Source organism: Podarcis liolepis (assembly GCF_965112155.1).
Source record: "Podarcis liolepis genome assembly, chromosome: 14".
NCBI classification, from domain to species: domain Eukaryota; kingdom Metazoa; phylum Chordata; class Lepidosauria; order Squamata; family Lacertidae; genus Podarcis; species Podarcis liolepis.
This window is the reverse complement of record NC_139569.1, coordinates 17693195-17712559: the sequence shown is the minus strand read 5'-3', so window position 1 is coordinate 17712559 and position 19365 is coordinate 17693195. Positions and strand designations below refer to the sequence as shown.

The 19365-nt window shown below is 46.2% G+C and overlaps 1 protein-coding gene across 2 annotated transcripts in view; it reads left to right on the top strand.

The window, feature by feature from the left end:
• The window catches only part of NTN3 (netrin 3), a 112527-nt gene that overhangs the window by 53433 nt on the left and 39729 nt on the right, over positions 1–19365 (top strand). For both annotated transcript variants that reach the window (XM_083473676.1, XM_083473675.1), the window contains one exon: positions 3753–3941. In XM_083473676.1, the coding sequence (XP_083329802.1) occupies positions 3753–3941 (189 nt within the window). The remainder of the gene's footprint in view (positions 1–3752; positions 3942–19365) is intronic.

Sequence of the window (19365 nt, the reverse complement as noted above, 5' to 3'; positions counted from 1 at the left end):
TCCAGTTGCTTAGGTGCTGCTGTGAGTAGTTTTAAGCCTCTCTTTGGCCTCTGGCCTTGCTAAGCCAAACTGTTACTGATGAAGTCAGAGGCAATGAGACAAGCCTGGGCAATTATTTACCCATGCTTCCTTCCCATCTCACCTCTTCACCTCTGATGAATAGTCCTTGAGGGCTTCCCTAACAAAGGGAGCAGAATGCGGAACGTCCTGTACATGGGAACTTCAGGTCAGGAGGAGGGATGTGCCAGCTGCCGCTCCCCAAGCAAGAAGCAAGCCATCAGTGGAGCCAGTGTGGTGTAGTGGTTAGGGAGTCAGACTTGGACCTGGGAGACCAGGGTTCAAATCCCCACTGAGCCATGAAGCTCTCTGACCATGAGCCAGTCAGTGCCTCTCAGCCTAACCTACTTCACAGGGTTTTTGTGAAGATAAAGTAGGGGAGGGAGAGAACTGTGTAAATCAGTGGTGAGCCAGAAGTGCCAGTGGGAATGGACACATCTGTCTATTTCGGTTTCTGTCAGCTTCTCATTTTTCCAGCCTTAAGTTCTGTTTGCCACATTTCTGCATCAGTTTGCTATTTTTTTCAGTTCTCATGAAAATTCACCAGCGTTTTAGAGCACATTTTCTCTAATATACACATTTTAGAATGCAATTTTCCTAAAGTTTATTTCTGCAAGCAATTTTCACCTAATACAATACATGTTTGTATGTTATTTTTATGAATGTGTACATTCTTACGCACACCTTCCTCTAATATGTGTGGTTTGTACACATTTTGTGAGTGGAGAAGAGCAGCGCAAAATTCAGAGAAGTATAAATTTCAGAGGGTAGTTGCATTTCAGTTCATGTATCGTCTTGGGAAGTCTGATTAGGTGAGTCCGCATTAAAAAATCTGAAATGAGCCAATTATCTGTGAATGACACTGTTATCTCTTCCCAATCAAGCTCTCCCTATTTAAATCCAGGCCCATTAAAAGGTAGGCACGGAGCCTCTCCCAAGCCAGAGCTAGAGTGGCCACCTACGCATCACCCAAAAATGCATCGCCAAAAGGAAAACAGGACGAAAGAAGACAGAGATTTGCATAAAATTTGCACATGCTAATTGAAGTTTATAGTTGCAAACTGAGAACTACTGAGTTGTAACCAACTAAGCCCTTCTCAGAGTAAACCCCTTAAAATTAATAGACCCGTGTTAGTCATGCCCATTAATTTCAGTGGGTCTACCCTGAGTAGGAATAACACGGGATACAACCTGCTTTCTGTAAGTTAAATAGAAATGCAACTCAGCTTACCATAGTGGGGAAGATGGTGGCCTACAGTATGTGTCTGCTCACTCTATTGTCCAGGTTGTACTCCCTGTAGATGGGCGATGTGTTGCTTTGTCCTCCTTCTTGGACACGTGTTAGTGGCTGCCTTAATGGTTTGACATCAGGGTCAACTCTAGGGACCCCCTTTTGCATCCTCTCCTTTGTTAAGCCTTCATACTCTGCCCCATAACTGTTGCTTTATCAAATTTAGGAGCGGTGGAGCTGCCCTTCTAATGCCTTGCAATGCGTTGGTCTGAGGCATTTTGGGAAAGGAAAATGGCGGCCTCAATCAGTTTCCCACAATGCCCCAGAGGAGTCACATGGGGAATTTAAATGGTGGCTCCCGTATGCCCCGGTTCTCAGTGGAGTCCCTTAAAAGGGTGACCCAGGGCCGGCATCACCAGGAGCAGAGTGTTGGCAAGCCCTGGCCACAACCTGAAGATTCTGGTTGCTGCTGCCAACTCAGGATTGAATCCCCTTCTGCACCAATTGGAGCCTGACATTTAAGAGAATTTATTGTCATGTTCTTTCTGATTTGCCCCATGGGTTTTACGGAGGTGTTTTATATATATACAGGCAGGTGGGTGGATGCACTATGAAAATATGTTTATTGTTATTGTCCAGTCAAATCTTGCTCTGTAGTTAGGATGGAGCAAAGGCTCTTGGGAAGGGATACGGGGAACGCTGCTCTTAGCCAGCGTGAAGCTATTTGAGCTCCCGGAGTCTTCCCCCATGTGCTTCAGAGCTGTTTGATCTTCAAGGGGTTCCCCATCCCCCGGCCCTCCCCACTTTCTTCTGTTACAAAGAGAAACAGCGAGGTCTGCAAAGCACGCCAGGATGCCGGGTGGAGGGGGGGCAGTGAGTTAGCCGAGAGGAAATTTCATGCAAATGATAAGCAGGCCCAGCAGTTAAATCTTGGGCTGACACATTAATGAATTTCACAGCACGCCTGGAAAAACTCTCACCCTGGCCAGGATTCGTTCGGGGAAGGGAGGAATAAGGGCAGGGGCCGCAAGGGCAGCGGGCGGCGGCGGGGTATAGCCAGGGGGAACCTTGTTCCCATTATCTTTTTGTGATTATGTTGAACAGGAGCTGGCAGTATGTTTTTCCTTTAAAAGAAGAAGAAGAAAAAAGTTTGCACACAAGAATCCTGTCCACCCCCTCCCAGCTTTGGTTTCTGTGGTTAATGGGGAGAGGGACCAGGGGTGCAGAAGGAGGGAGAAAGAGCAAAATGAGTTTAGCAGCTTTTTCTGTTGCTGCTGCTACCGCTGACTCTCTCCCCGCACTGCACCCCCCCCCCCAATTTCATAACCTGGTCGCAGCTGGTACAATTCGTGCTCCTTAATAGCTCTGGCAGTGAGTAGCAGAGAGAATGTCCCTGCTGCCCCCCGGCCCAGTTCAAGGTGGGTGGTCTTCTCACGGGCACTGGGCAGGGGCGTTGGATGGAACAGGTATTGCATGGGGCTGGGGGAGATGCAGGAGTCAAGATGAGTGGAGTGATCATTTTCTCCCCATTTTATTTTTTGGGATGGGGAGAGGGATGAGTCAAGATAGAGGTGTATAAAATGAAGGCCGGTGCAGAGGAATTGTATAAAAGAGGAGCATTTCCATTTCTAAAAGTTGTTTCCGATGTTGATCCTACTCAGAGTAGACCCATTGAAATCAATGGATATAACTAACTTGGGCCCATGAATTTCAGCGAATGTCATCTGATTAGAACTTAGTTAGGTACAACCCTGAGTGTTTTCTATCAGTGAATTTTTGGTGGCCTGGGATGGGTTAGGATAAGGATAGTTTTAATCAATGTAATAAATTTATGATTTTTTTTTCTTTTTAACATAAAGACTCGGTTCAGATGCCCCATTCCAGCGATGCATTAAGACATCAGGCACTTGTGCCTTGGAGGTCTGCACTCCTTTCTTCCCTTCCTCTCACACTCTGTAGTTCCCTCCCTCATTTTCTGGTTGGCGATAACCATAGTTTACTGTGATGTCAAAATAGAGCAAACCATGGTTACTACAAATGGTAGATTTATTTATTTATTATTACGTGTATATCCAACGTTTCCTTCAATGAGCTTAATGTGGCATACATTGCTCTCTTCCCCATTTTATCCTCACAACAACCCTGTGAGTTAGGTTAGGCTGCGAGAATATGACTGGCTCAAAGTTGCCTGGTGAGCTTCATGACTAAGTGGGGATTTGAACCCTGGTCACCCAGGTCCTGATCCAGCACCTGAACCACTGTACCACACTGCCTTATTGGGAACCATGGCCTTCATTGGGATGCCAAGATTGGACTGGAGGCAAATGGTGGTCCACAGAAGCCATAATTTGCTCAGTTGGGACATAAACAGCAAATTGAGGAGCTGACTTGTATGACGGAGAAGAGGAGAGTGAGTGGGTCTTTCAGATCTTCCTTTGACCTGTCCCATCTCTTCTTTGCACAGCCTGCAACTGCAATCTCCATGCCCGCCGCTGCCGTTTCAACATGGAGCTCTACAAACTCTCAGGACGGAAGAGTGGGGGCGTCTGCCTGAATTGTCGCCACAACACTGCTGGACGACACTGCCATTACTGCAAGGAGGGCTTCTACCGAGACATGAGCAAATCCATCACTGACAGAAAAGCCTGCAAAGGTAAGGAACAAGAACATCTCCCAACCTTCCTTGTGAGAAAGGACGCGGTTAAGTCCCTTAGGAGTTTGCCAGTTTACTTAGTTATGGCTGGCAACCATTAGGACTGGTACGGCTGAAGTCAGGGAGCCTAGACAGGACATGTGGTGCCAAGGACAATGACAGGCCAAGTAAGCTCCCCTAGTTTTGTCCTCTGCCTCCCTGCTGAGTTCTGCAAAGACCACACTGAGGCTCAGGAGGAGGCAGCTGACTGACTGGTCCATCCCTGGGCCAGATGTAAGAAGGCAGGTATGCGAGGGCTGGCTGGGATCAGACTGAGGTTGGTGGGGAATTGGCCCTAATGGGGAATAAAAATGTACTGTTGTTAATGACAGTTGTGAAGGTCAAATTACATTGAGAAACACACCCCAAAGAGCGAAGTAGTGACCCCAGTGCCTCAACCAAACCTGATAATCGCTGCTTTACAATCCAGTTTAATTAATTTCAGAATGGACGCTTGAGTTCCTAGCCAAAGGTGAAGGAGATGCACTTCCTAGTTTGGTGCTTCTCTCAGGCAAGAAACCATGGCTCTGTCAGCACTGAATAATTCCTTCCCCCGTCATGGTTTATTTATACTAATCTGGAGTCTGGGTTTAAATGAGAAGCAGGCTTCTTCCATGCATCATCAGCTTTTAACCCACAGTATAGCTTATCCCTGGGTTAATGTGTATCCACCGCAATTAGCATTTCTTTTCTTCAGGCTTCTCAGCATCGTCTTTCAAAATATATATCTTTCTGGAACGCTTGTTAGAACAGCTGAAAGGTGCATCCAGAACCATGGTAGCTGTCTTCCTTTGATGTTTATTTTATTTACTTATTTATGCCATGTACATACAGTGGTACCTCGGGTTAAGTACTTAATTCGTTCTGGAGGTCCGTTCTTAACCTGAAACTGTTCTTAAGCTGAAGCACCACTTTAGCTAATGGGGCCTCCTGCTGCCGCCGCGCCACCAGAGCCCGATTTCTGTTCTTATCCTGAAGCAAAGTTCTTAACATGAAGCACTATTTCTGGGTTAGCGGAGTATGTAACCTGAAGCGTATGTAACCCGAGGTACCACTGTATAGCCCATCTTTTCCTCCAAGGAACTTAAGGTGGTGTACGTGGTTCCCTTCCTCCTTAGTTAATGCCCACAATAGCCCTGTGAGGTAGGCTGGGCTGAGAGGCAGTGGCAGACCGTGGTCACTCGGTGAGATTCATGACTGAGTGGGGATTTCAACCCTGGTGTCCCAGGTTCTAGTTTCTCACTCTAACCACTACACTACACTGGCTCTCAAGGATGGTTTTGCACTCAGGGACCTTCTGGACTGGCAGGTGTATTCTGCAACATGCAGTTGGCACAATAATAGTGCATTGGTGGTGAGTTTATACTAGGCTGTCCACAGATGATGATGATGATTATTATTATTATTAGCTTCCCTTCATCTGAAGTTATCGTATTATTGCAATGTGATAAAGAGGAGTACTCTTTTCTGTTGCCCTAAATGCATTGAGATCTGATAGAACATGCTTATTGGACTCTCATTCAGGCTTTAAACCTGGTTTTGGAACAGAAATTGCCGCAGTCACCCCCTGCTGAAAGAGAGATTGGGGACTGCAGCCCCATTGCTCCTCTTGGGCATCCCAGTGGCCTTTCGAAACGATCAGCCATGCCCTCCTTGTGCCTAGCATGGGAGGTGGGTGTCCTGCATTGCGCTAGCTTCTGTCTGTACTCGGATGGATGACTCCAGAAGGTGATGCTGGGGAATGTTTCTCTGTCCCTTGCAATTTACACTACAGTAGTACCTTGGTTTATGAACTTAGTCCGTTCCGGAAGTCCGTTCTTATACCAAAACCATTCTTAAACCGAGGGACACTTTCCCTAATGAGGCCTCCCGCCGCCGGTGCCCTTCCACCGTTCGTATTTCATTCTTAGACCGAGGTAAATTTCTCAAACCAAGACACTATTTCTGGTTTTGCAGACTTTGTAAATCAAATCGTTCTTAAACCGGACTGTTCTTAAACTGAGGTACCAATAGTGTTTTGGCTCCCACACTATTGAATATCTACATGAAACCACTGGGAGAGGTTCTTCAGAGGTGTAGCCTGAGGTGTCACCAATACACAGATGACAGCCAGATCTACACCTCCCTTTCATCTCACTTAGGTGAGGCCTTTGGCACAGTAAAGTACTGGATGAGGGCCAATAAAGTGAGACTCAGTCCAAGCAAGACAGGTATTATTAGTGAATGGTTCATCTGCCCAGTTAGGTGATGTTCAGCTTGCTCTGAAAGGAGCTTGCATTCTCCCAAAACCAGCGGGCTCATGGTTTGGAATCTTCTATCATGATTGGTTTGAGGCTCAGGTGGCCTTGGTGGCTCAGATGATGTTTTATCAGGCTCAGCCAATAGGTAGATCTACGAACTACAACCTCGCCATGCAACAGTTATGCACGATCTAGCAAGCACCTGGTAGTATTATTGCTTGGGTTATGCATGAGGTTCCTTTGAAAATGGACTTGAAAACTCAACTGGTCCATGGGGATTGGTAAATACAGTGGAGGCTGGCCCATTGGAATGAATGAGGCACTGCCCCACTAGCCTCATTCTGGCCTCTGCCAGCCCCCACTTGCCTGCCTTCTTTCTCAACCAGGGGGTGGCGCAGGCTGTCTCAACTTCCTCCTCCTTAGTCTCAGTATTGGCCTTCTAGAACTCAGTAGGAAGGAGGAGGATGGGGTCAACACTAGAATTATTTGACTCTGCCACTCTGCCTCTGACTCCACCTACTGTTGGTCTCCCTGGCTACTTCCCTACCAGTCCCACTGGGCATCAGTGTGGTGAAGGCAGGGACTTTCTGGTGCTGGCTCCCTATTTGTGGAATGCCATCCATAGAGATGCTGGCCTGGTGCCCACTCTATGGATTTTTAGGGGTGAAGCAAAGATCTTTGTATGCTTCCAGGCCTTCTAATTTACAACAGGGATTTGGCATTTTAAAACACTCTCACCAATTTATTTTCCCCTTGCTGTTATTATTCTGCTTTTAAATTGATTGTACGCTGTTGTGGTTGCGCTAACTTTTATGCGTCAATTTGCACTGTTTATAGCTTTTTCAATTGTTTTCATTTTTTATTATATATTGTTTTGTATTTTTAATGACTTTATGAACTGCCAGAGGATTGTGTTAATGGGTGGTATAGCAATATAATTAAATAATATTTAATAAACTGAAAAGCTAATATTATGTCCTCTTTAAAAATATCAAAAGTTTCCCAGCACCAATAAGAAAGGGAAGTGAAATATTTAATTTAGGGGCAGGGTGGGGTGAGGGAGGCAATTCAGTAAAGCACTCTAATGGTGCAATCCTGTGGATATTTACTCTTTCAGTGGAACTTGCTCCTTAGGAAGTATGTTAGGATTCCAGCCATATAGTGAAATGCTGTGCATACCTATTAAAACAAGTTCAAAACTTTACATAGAAATATTTATTTTATTTCATTATATTGATTTTTTTATACCATATCAATAGCCTGCGCTCCATTAGCATTATTCAAACTTAGACAACATAAAAGCACTGAAGATGGTTAACCTCCTCACTCCCCTTACCAATAATTACAATTTTGATTCAGAGATTTGACTGGCATTGCACCCATCCCAGATGACCAACTTGACTTGTCTTGTGTTTGTTCATTATGTTACTAATTAATTCTGTGAGCGTCACATTTCTAAAAATAGGGGAGAAAATTCCATGGAAAAAGAGTGCAATGGTTCTGACAACAATTTTCCAACCCACACCACTGCTGTCAGAGCCGGGCCATGTGCAGCTGGACCAGGAAGCAGACTTGGGGCGCGTGTTCTCCAACCCAAAAGTCTTTATATGAGCCAAGAGTGTTTCCGGCGAGATAGTTTCCTCTCTTCACTGTCACAATGAGGTGGCTGAGATTCCACAGCTTATTAGTGGAGGTTCCATGTCTCTCTTTCAGTGTTTATTTTTACTACGAATGGCCAAAGTGGTGCCCAACATCTGGAGGGCCACAGGTTAGTCACCCATAAGCTCTGCCTTGCAAATAAAGAAGCTCTCTTGCGTTGCTGGAAGGACCCTGACTAGCATCAAACCTCCAGCGGGTGGGAAAGAAGCCTTACTTCTCCCCTTGCCCCCAGAAACCCTTCCTCCCTGAAGCTGCTATTTGCATCCAGAAGGACACTTCCATTAATGCCAATTAATGCCTCAGAGGGAGTGGCCAGTTTTCATCAGGATGATGGCTGCAAGGTATGTGTATTAATTTGTCCCTCCTCAACCTGTTGCAGTCCACAAAAAGTTCTGTATGAATAAAGCATTTTTAAAAATAAATAAATGGGGGGAACAGCAGTGAAGCAAGTGGACAGTTAGAGGTGGGGGTTTTTGGCTCTCAGCATACATAGGGAAGGAGCGATGATGGCTGATGCTCACGTTTTCCGTTTGCATTTTCAACCTCGCACTCAACATTTTCTCTCGTCTCCCAAGTCAAAACGTGAATTTTCAACATTCAAAGCACGGCTGTATGCAAAAGAGCATTTCAGTCATAGGCTGTTGTTTTTAAACGCTCTTAGTGTATAAGCATTGACCCTTAGTCGGATTTTGTAGGATTGGGGTGGGTGGTGCGGCGGCGTTATTTTTGCAGTAACCGAATATATTTTAGTTTATGGATGTTTTGCACCTGGAAGAAATTCTCTGGCAGGTCATAACAGTCTGTAGCTGAGGCGCAGCCTGGGCCAAAAGGAGCCGCACACTTTCTCTTTGAAGAAGTGCTTTGCGCTGGCTGCAGTGGAAACCCCTTTCCCTCTCTGCCTGATTGCATTACCTAGAAAAATCCCGACCTGCCCTCGGGGTTTAGATGGAACGTGGGTGATGCAGCGAGGAGAAACTTCACAGTTTTAACAAGCGCCTCATAAAGCTGAAGGCAGAGCTGGCAGACGGTGTGTAGCAGGGGTCTGGCACAGCCAGGCGAGCGAGCCAAGCCTCCCAGCCAGGTCATTAGGAAATAGGGAGCTAATCATTTTTAATCACCCAAGCAGCTGAGTTGGCAAGGCATCCCATTCATGTGTGCCTCGCTTCTACACCGTCCCGTCTCCCCGTAGCCTGAAGAGTTCACACTCTTTCCCCCCAGCGACTGCGTGCTTTTTGTAGCCTCGCCATGGCAGCTGCGTTGGAAACAAGCAGGTTCTGACATTCCAGGAGCTGCCTGGGACGGGTTGGGTGATGGGTTATGAAAAGCAGGGTGGGTGAGTCTCCAGCAGGAAATTGCCACGGGGAAGGGTGGAATATGGCAGTCCAACGCATGAGCTGCTTAAGTACAGATGGTCAAATCTGCTGATTCCAGATTCTGCTTTTTCTAGTCTTGGTTCTCTGCATTTCTGCATCAGTTTGCAAACTTTTTTGATGTGGCACCCCACCTGCCCCATCACCTCTAGTGCCAGCAGAGAAGCCGGTGCTGACTTCAGGTAAGATTGTGCCAATTTCTAGCAAGATCTCCCTGATATCGCAGCAGAGACCTTGCGCAATTTTGGTGAGCTATCACTAGAAATTGGGGCAATCTCACCCAGAAAATCAGTGCTAATGCTGGCACCACTTCTCCAATGCTGGTGGAGATGGCACAGGCAGTAGGGGCAGGGCAGAATGAGGTGAAATGGGACACACCACCCCTGCTTGCACTCCACCTTCAGTTCAAGGCCTGGCTCAGAGGGAGCTCCTGAAAATTCCTTTGAAGTTGATTCAACTGACACCATGCACTTGACCTGCCTGGGACAGGTGGGAGAGAGTTTTGGCTATAGCCTGCCAGGTGAATCCAGTGTCTGATCCCAACTGCAGGAGGGGTCAAGCAGGTGGACATTCTCAGCCTTACCTGGAGGTGGTGGCTAAAGCTGGAACCTTTTGTAACAAAGGCATGTGCTCTACCATGGAAATGTGTCCTTTCTCCATTTGGAAAACCATTTGGTTTTGCCACGGCCTTTCAACTTATGGTAACAAGGATTCAGGTTTTTCCACTGGTGGTGCCAATGTTGTGGAATGGCCTCCCTGATGAAACACAAGAGGCCCCATCAGTGTTGTCAGTGTTTCTTAACCGTTTTAATTCTCATGCTTTTAAATTGTCTTTTTTTATTTTTTGTTTCGATTGAGGATATTTTAATGCCCAAATGGATTTTTTTATTGGTTATTTTAATTAGGTAAACTACTAAGAAGCCATTTTGGCAAACAAGCGCTATATAAATTAATAATTTGTCATTAATTAATTTATTAGTTAATTTGGGATGAAACAGATCTTCCTGAGATTTCAGAGAGCTCTTAAGAAAAGAAGCCCAGGTTTACCTCTCCCTGCTGAGAATTCTTGGAACAAACCTGGAGGAAGTAAGCCCATTCTGAGTGAAGATGAAGAGAAAGGGTCATGGTCATGAATTCAATTTGGTTCTCATTTAAAAGTGAGCCCTCTTGATTTGCATTCTCCAAAACAATTTGCAAACCGAAACAAAGACACCCTTTGAGATTCACCCTTCTTCAAATTTTGCAATGCAGTTCTCCAGCCAAGTAATGTGTACAAAAATCCATGTGCTAGGTGCGTAATTATGCATATATTCATGAACATAACATACAAAAATGCACTGTTAGGGGAAGGTGCTCTGCAAATATGAGTATATTGGGCAAAACTGAGGACAAAATGTGTATGTTCAGAGAGATTTGCACGGAAATGCTGATGAATTTTCATGAGGACTAAAAAAAAAACCCTGAGACTCACTAACTGATGTGAGGAATTGAATTTAAGATTGGGAGAATGAGAAACTGAGAGAAAGTGGAACTCACCCATCCCTTGCCCATTCCTACTTCCTCTCCCCCACTCACCCCTTTGGACCCATTCTACTTAGGAGAGAAAGAGAGAGATGCATAGCTATCTACTTGCAAAGCGGATTTTTCGCTCCCTCCCCTGACTACTCCACTTTTCCTGACTGCTTGGGCAATGCTGCCATAGCCATTGTGCTTTCAACCTAGTTTTTCATTCCCACTTTCTTCATCATTGAGGTCTAATCTCAGCCAGGCAGCTACACCGGGCATCTTCCTACCATCTGCAGGCACCCCGAACATTGCGAAGCCCAGCCTGCTGTGCTGATCCCCCTTCCTTCGACCCGCCGTGTTTCCTGGAGAGCAGCTGGGTGGGAGACATGTGCCCTGAATCTTGCAACCCAGCACAAAAGTGGCAGGGCAGGCGGTGAACTTGTCAGCTTGCGGTTTCTCGAAAAAACCCTGAGTCATTTCCTCTGTGGGGCTGGGAAGGGAGTTGCTGGAAGCCTGGAACCACGGCTGTGAAATTTCCCCTTCCCTCTTTCCCTTCCTCTGCTTGCACTTTCTCTCCCCCCCCCCCCACCTTTCAGAGGCTCTGTCCACTCTCCCATGCTTTTTACCATCTACATGAAGCCACTGGGAGAGATCATCAGGGGGTTTGGGCTAAGTGTTCAGCAATATGGGGATGATACCCAGCTCTACCTTTCCTTCAAATCAGAACCAGTGAGGGCAGTGAAGGTCCTGCGTGAGTTGGAAGTGGTTGGCAGATGGACGGTGGCTGACAGATTGAGTCTGAATCCTGACAAGACAGAAGTACTGTCTTTGGGGGACAGTGGGTGGGTTGTTGTGAGGGAGTCCCTGGTCCTGAATGGGGTCACCATGCCCCCTGAAGGACCAGGTGCACAGACTGGGAGTCATTTTGGACTCATGTGAGGTTGCAGGTCAATTTCGTGTCCAGGGCAGCTGTCTACCAGCTCCACCTGGTACGCAGGCTGAGACCTGCCCGTGGACTGTCTTGCCAGAGTGGTGCATGCTCTAGTTGTCTCCCGCTTGGACTAATGCAATGTGCTCTGCATGGGGCTACCTTTGAAGGTGACCCAGAAACTACAATTAATCCAGAATGCTGCAGCTAGACTGGTGACTGGGAGTAGCTGCTGGGACCATATAACACTGGTCTGAAATGACCTTGGCTCCTAGTACGTTTCCGAGCACAATTTAAGGTGTTGGTGCTGACCTTTAAAGCCCTAAATGACCTCGGCCCAGTATATCTGAAGGAGCATCTCCACCCCCATCGCTCAAGCTGGACACTGAGGTCCTCCTCCAAGGGTCTTCTGCTGGTTCCCTCACTGCAAGAAACAAAGTTACAGGGAACCAGGCAGAAGGCCTTTTCAGTCGTGGCACCCTCCCTGTGGAACACCCTCCCTTCAGATGACAAGGAGATAAAGAACTACACAACTTTTAGAAGACATCTGAAGGCAGTCCTGTATTGGGAGGCTTTTAATGTTTGGTATTTTTATTATGTTTTTAGATATGCTGTAAGCCGTCCACAGTGGCTGGGGAAACCCAGCCAGATGGGCGGGGTATAAATAAAGTAGTAGCTCCCCACTATAAACCCTTCATTCACCAACCCCTTCCCTCCCCTGCTTTTGTGTACTGGAGGCTGGTCCTATTAGAGCAAATGGGGCACTGCAGCACCTAGTTATACTATGGAACTCACACCCAAAGGAAACAGCGAGAGCCACCAACTTGGATGGCTTTAAAAGAGGATTGGACAAATTAATGGATCATAAGGCTACCGTGATGGCTATGCTCTGCCTTCATGGTTGGAAGCAGTAATGCTTCTGGGAGCCACAGGACAGAGGAGTGATTTTGGGTGTGTTTGCAGGTTTCCCTCAGGTACCTGGTTGGCCACTGCAAGAACAGGATTCTGGACTAGGTGGGCCATTGGCCTGATCCAACAGGCTTTTCTTATGCTCTTATGTATTGCCCCACTGGCCTCAGCCAGTCCCTACCTGCCTGCCTCCTTGCAACAAGTCTAGGGGGTGGCATTGCCTATCAATCTCCTTCCCTGTCTCAGTGTTGCCCTTGTACAACTTCACAATGTGGAGAAAAGTAGAACTAGTTGTCTTTGCCTGCCTTTGTCTCTGGCTCCACCTACAGTTGGGCTCCCTGCCTTTCACCCCACCCGTCTTAATGGATGCCAACCACTGCTGCTTTTATGTACTTGGTTTACCTGCAGGTAAATAGTGGGTATGGATGAATAAATCAGTCAATTTTGGTTTCACTCAAATTCTCACTTTCCCAGTTCACTCCATTTCTGCGTCTGTTTGAATTTTTTGTGTGTACGAGTGAAAACTAACCATTTTAGTGTACGTTTGCCCTCATTGCTTAATGCAATTTTGCCAAATATTTTTCAATGAACTTCCCCTAATGTAATGCATTTTTGTCTGTTGCTTGCACTAATATTTGCATTCCTCTAATGTACATATTCTTCTATATACCTTCCTCTAATATGCACATTTTCTATGCAAAATTCAGAAAAGTGTCCATTTTTAAAAAGATAGCTGCATCCCAGTTTGTGTGTTGTTGTGTGCGGATTAGGTACTTCTAATTTCAGCCTGATCCCTGGAAGTGGGGAGGGAATGGAACTGGGTTGCAGATAGCAAAGTGTCAACTTGAGAGACAGAGAAGTCAGAGTAGTGGTACCTGGTTAGGATGGCCACTGACATGTTAACCCTGCCTCCCCCAAAAAACAGGACAAAGGTGAGTGTAGATTTGCATAAAATGTACATGTGCTGATTTATATGTGTAGAAATCATTGCTATGATTGAACAGAAATACAATGCATTCTATCATATTGGAGAAGATGACTGTGATGTGGCACCTGTGTCTGCCTGCTCAGTCAGCTGTCCAGGTACTCATGATGGATGGGCAGCTTCAAGATACCTGCAGCTCTCACTTCTTAGAATTCTTTATCTTTAAACCAGATTTGACCCAGACAGCCCTTCAAACAGAGACTGGTCCTCTGCCTTCTGGCAGATCCAGACCCTAGTACTTCAGCTCCCAGGCTTCCTGGGTGTCTGACTTGGTGGTTCCAAGTCTGCCTGAGGTTCTGGAGAGACAACCGGGTAATTAGTTCAAACGAGCTATCTCTTTCTTATCTGCTATTGATAATTTGGGAGCAGGCCAAAGTTATTATCAAGCATCTCCCCCCGGTTATTGAGTCTGCCACATTTCAACTCCAGCAATGGGATGTCTTATCTATGTTGGCTATCTGTTCTCAAATATAGGCAGTCTTTTCCCTTGGCACGGTTTAACATTTTGCCTTCTAAGCTTTTAGAAGGCGGATATAACAACGTCCCGGCAAATGATAGAAGCTGCCTGTGCAACAGGGATGAGGTGGAGACAGCCCTATGTCTTCTTTTTAACTGTTCTTTTTACCAGGAGGCTAGAGAAGTTCTCATATACTGCCTTACATGATTTTTCCCCCTGGTCTTCAAACTGTCTGGAGACGATTGTGCTCCAGTATTTTTATTATTGAGCAAGTTAACAACATGTAGAGATATTGCTTAAAGTCCAGTTTAAAGCCTGTGGCCCTCCAGATGTTGCTGGACTCCAGCACCCATCAGCCCCAGCCAGTGAACAGCCAACGGTCGGTGATAGTGGGAGTTGGAGTCCAACAACCTATAGAAGGCCCCAGGTCCCCTACCTGGCTTAGGCCATCCATGATTGCCTCATGCAGTGCATAATTAAACCATGGAATTCACTTCCAAAGCAGGTAGTGAAGAAAGTGTGGCAATTAGCTTTGGTAGGGAAATTGACTAACAGATTGACTTAAGTTTCTGAAAAGTTTGAAATGAAAGGGAACATTTGCAGTGAATCAGTATACCTTTTATTATGTACACAGCTAAAGGGGATGCAGCAGATCCTCCTTTACTCCTTTATGGCTAGTTCATTCATTTGAGTAAGTGACTGGAATTGTGTTGTTCTGGTAGTGCTGACTTCACAATACTCTGTAATCTCATGTACTGGAAAGGGGGTGGGGTGATTTGGTTTGCTTCACCTTTTTGGTGATTTGTAGCACAATAAAACAATAAAAATAGGGGGAGGGGAAAGAGGATTGGACAAATTCCTTGAGGATAAGGCTACCAGTGGCTACAGTGACTAGATATAGGATGCTGGGCTGGATATCTCATGGGCTTTATCCAGCAGAGCTCTTCATGCGTTCTTCCTAGATGTGGGTTAGTCAGATACATTCTGGTCCCAGCCGTTTTCTGAATCAGTTATTTACCTTCCCACCCCCCACCCCCCATCTTTTTGGCACCAGTGTAGCCAGGCGCAGTGGAAACAGAAGCTCTTGTCTCTTAGCTTATGTTCTTTGCTCAGGATTTAGGAGTCTTCCTAAGAGAGATCCTCTTTATCCTATGCCACACACGCACACGCAAGCTGCTGTTTGTGGGGAGGGGTGGCGGTGTCAAGGAATCCAGTCAGGGAGACTTCAGGGCTGTCTGTGCAGGAGTATAGTCAAAGGGAAGGAGACTGGGCGCATTCCCACCCACCCACTCACTCCCCCAGCCCGGCTCTGGCAGCCGTTCAGTCTTCTTTCCTTTGCAAGGAGAGCACTGAGAGACGTCCCCCCCCACACACACACACCCTCCCTTCCTCAGATGAAAATATATTCTGGTTTCAAACTCTCTAATCTCTATTGCTGAAGCAGCAGCCAGGCGTCTGTTGAGGCAAGTCCTTCCTTTGAGATCTTCCCAGAATGTAAATGCAGAGCATTAGGAAGTTACAAAGCATCTCAATTAAGAGGTGATACGACTGTGATGGATGGCCAAACCACAAACCAAGGTGGGACAGTGGTGTTTCGGCTGCCACTCTTTCTCTACCAGGATAAGCCAATCCTGAAGCCCTGGGCTCATCACCTGCCTACAGAGCCAGAGAAAGATGTTGGTGCCCACTGCCCTGTTTAGCTCTTTTCTCTGTGGATCTCCAGCATTGCTCTGCATGAGCTCCTGGGTGCTGGCAAGGGTGCTGCTTGCTATTTTGTGGAAGCCTCAATGGAGACCCGAAGGTGAAGAAGTGATTGGAATCTGTAACCACAGCATGCAGGTGGTGCTGTCAGTCTTGCTGCACAGAAGCCTGCATTGGTCCAGCAAGAAGGTTTGGGAGGTTCAGAGGAGCCTCAATGGAGATCCCTCAAGAGGAAGGAGGGGCAGCCTTTTGGGATTTGAGACTCATATCCTATTAGACCACCGGCTTTACTGAAAGGAATTCCATACAACCAACAGGTCTGCTTCTGTCAATACAGCATTGAAAGAGTTGAGCATATTTTACCATACTGCTTATAGTATAAGGACATTTGTTCCTTATTCGTCACACCTATTTTAATCAAATTCCCAGGCGCGCTAGATAATTTTTACACTTCCCCAGTGGCGTAGCGTGGGTTGTCAGCACCCGGGGCAAGGCAAGTAATTTGCACCCCCTAACCCGTGGATTTGCGCCCCCTAGCCCGTGGATTTGCGCCCCCTAACCCTAACCCCCAGATGTTGCGCCCGGTGCGGCCGGCCCCCCCTGCACCCCCCACGCTACGCCACTGCACTTCCCTCCTTTTGTCAGACTCCACTAACGAAATCATCATCAATGTGGCAAAGTTCTGCGCCATCAGCATGCATTATTAGATTAAACCTCTCTGCCAACCACACTAGCATTCAAAAATTCATTCAAGTGTGATTGTGTGATAACACATATCCTAGTTTTTTTTGTCATGCTGTTAATCCCAAACTGTCTTTTGCCTGTAAACTGTAAAATGGTATGTTCTTGACTGTATTCTGGTGGCCAATCTGAGAGAGTAACCATAAAGATCAAGTGATTCCCTTGCAGGCAGAATGGTCAGGAGCCAGTGTGGTGTAGTGGTTAGAGTGTTGGACCAAGACCCAGGAGACCAGGGTTCAAATCCCCACTCAGTTATGAAGCTCACTGGGCGACCTTGAACCAGTCACTGTCTTGTAGCCCAACCCACTTCACAGAGTTGTTGTAAGGGTAAAAAGGGGAGGTGGAAAAGCGTGTGTGAAGCCACCTTGATGGAAACATGAGATGGAAATCTAATAAATAAGCACTAGTGGTGACAAATGAGGCTAAATCAAAAGTGGATCTTGTAAACGAGTCTTTCACTCTTGGCCAAATAAGAAAGATTCAAGTCAGATACCAAAGTGACAATATTGCTGCCAGATAATTATTATTATTATTTATTCAATTTAAATACTGCCCTAAAGCTGGAGAAAATGGACATCCCCATCCCCACCCTGACTTGGTAAATATCTAACTAGGATGCTTGCCAGGTCTATGTAAGGCAATTTGAGGACTGCTTCCATTGTCTTCTTATGGTCCACGCTACTGCTGCAGATGGGGTCATGGTGATCCCCTGCTTCACCTCAGATGGTGTTTTGTAGGAGTAAAAGGGGAGAAAAATGGTTGCCTGTTTTATACATTTGCATAAACTGCTCATCAACCAAATGGCTCCCAGGATACTGAGTATATTTTAATCCTTGTCCGATCCTTGCAGTTTGTTAGGTGAAGATCAGAGAAGCCATACTAGCTGAAATTTCTTGATGCTGAGCAACTATTAAAGGAACCAAAGGCCCTTTCAAATTTACATAAATGTAAATAGATGTGCAAATAAAGGGGGGCAACTGTATTTGTATGGGCAAGAAGGCACCAGGGCTTGTGTTTTGATTTGTTCTTAATGCCATTAATGTCTTTCTCAAATGGTAGCTCTAATGCATTTTCTGTGCTGGAGCCAGGAGCTCAATCTACTCTGAAGATAGTTCCAAAATGTGCTTTTCTACAAGCTTTCTATAATCACACATCCAAAGCGCAGGCAGCATCCCATTGAGCACTTGTACAGCATCCCAAGGATGTCTGGGAGGCAAAGGCCATATTAAAGTTGACAGGCTAATGCCTCTAATGATCCCTCTGCCAACGGATAAAGTATGGAGTGAACTTGATAATATGGAAAAGCAGGGCATATGGAAAACACAGGAGAAATGCTCAGGGTGGGTTAATTGAACGGTTGTAACTGAAAAGCCAACTAAGGCACGTCTCAATATTAATCCCCATAATTTAAGCAAAGCCATAAAATGTGCACAGTACCCAATGAAAGCCAGGGAAGCAGCAGCAGCTAAGCCCTTAGAAGCAAAAATATCCTCCCTTCGAGGGGCAAGGGCAGGCTCTTTGGCAAATGAAACGTGATGATTTAAGGTCTCTGCTGGCAACTTAATGGCCTCATCCAAGGTATTGCTGTTATAGGGGCATGTCTAGAGGCAGAGCTGTCTACCCAGCCTAAATCATCCACTTGCATGGAGAACTCTAGCCTCTAGTCTCCACTAGGGATGTAAGATGGCATCATTTTCTGTTCCACTCACTCTCTGCTGCATGCAGCCCTGTTTCCATTCTGCTGCAGTTCGTCTTTGGCCAAATTGACAATCTTTGTCCCTCTGTTCCTGTGCGGCAAAATTAAGTAGCTTATGTAATCAGTTATATATTATAGGGGGTTGCACCAGATAACCCTTGGGGTCCCTTCCAACTCTATAATTCTGTGATTCTGTGTTGCTGTTACCTTATACCACCCCATCATTTCACTGCAAAGGAAACACAATGCAAATGTGGTGGGGACATAAAGTAAAGGTAAAGGTATCCCTTACCACTAGGTCTAGTTGTGACCGACTCTGGGGTTGCAGCGCTCATCTCGCTTTATTGGCCGAGGGAGCCGGCGTACAGCTTCTGGGTCATATGGCCAGCATGACTAAGCCGCTTCTGGTGAACCAGAGCAGTGCACGGAAACGCCGTTTACCTTCCCGCCGGAGCAGTACCTATTTATCTACTTGCATTTTGACATGCTTTTGAACTGCTAGGTTGGCAGGAGCAGGGACTGAGCAACGGGAGCTCACCCCGTCGCGGGGATTCGAACCGCCAACCTTCTGATTGGCAAGTCCTAGGCTCTGTGGTTTAATCAGTTATATATTGATTGTGGACTGAAAACAAAAGCAACAAATACTGATTGTATTTGCTTGCTTGATTTCCATTCTATTGACCATTCTATTGGCCTCTGATGGTAGTGCATGGCCATCGTGAATGGTAGCCACTGATAGCTTTTTCCTCCACAAATTTGTCTAATTCCTCTTTAAAAGAACCCGATTCAGCATCCGTCACCACATTCATTGTAGCAAATCCAGCAGGTGAGTTGGCATTCCTTACTGGGAGGGAGAAGGGTGAGAACACGCAGGTCAGCACGGTGCAAATGCACTGGCAGAACCAGACCTTCTCATCCCACTAAGCAACAGGGACCCACCTGCCAGCTAGTGTAGCAGCTTTGTCTAGTCTGGGAAGCCACTTCTTAGCACATCCCATAATTTGCTGTGTGATTAAATTGGCAGTGTTTGTAGCAAACACCCTTCAACCTTTCATTGTGAGGGTTAGATCTGAGCACTTGAGAAAGCTTGACACACTCCACGCCATCAGAGCAACGCTTCAACATCTGTCCTTTTGATGAGACTTTACCAGCTTGCTTGAATTCCTGCCTAAGCATCCAAGTGCCAAACTTTT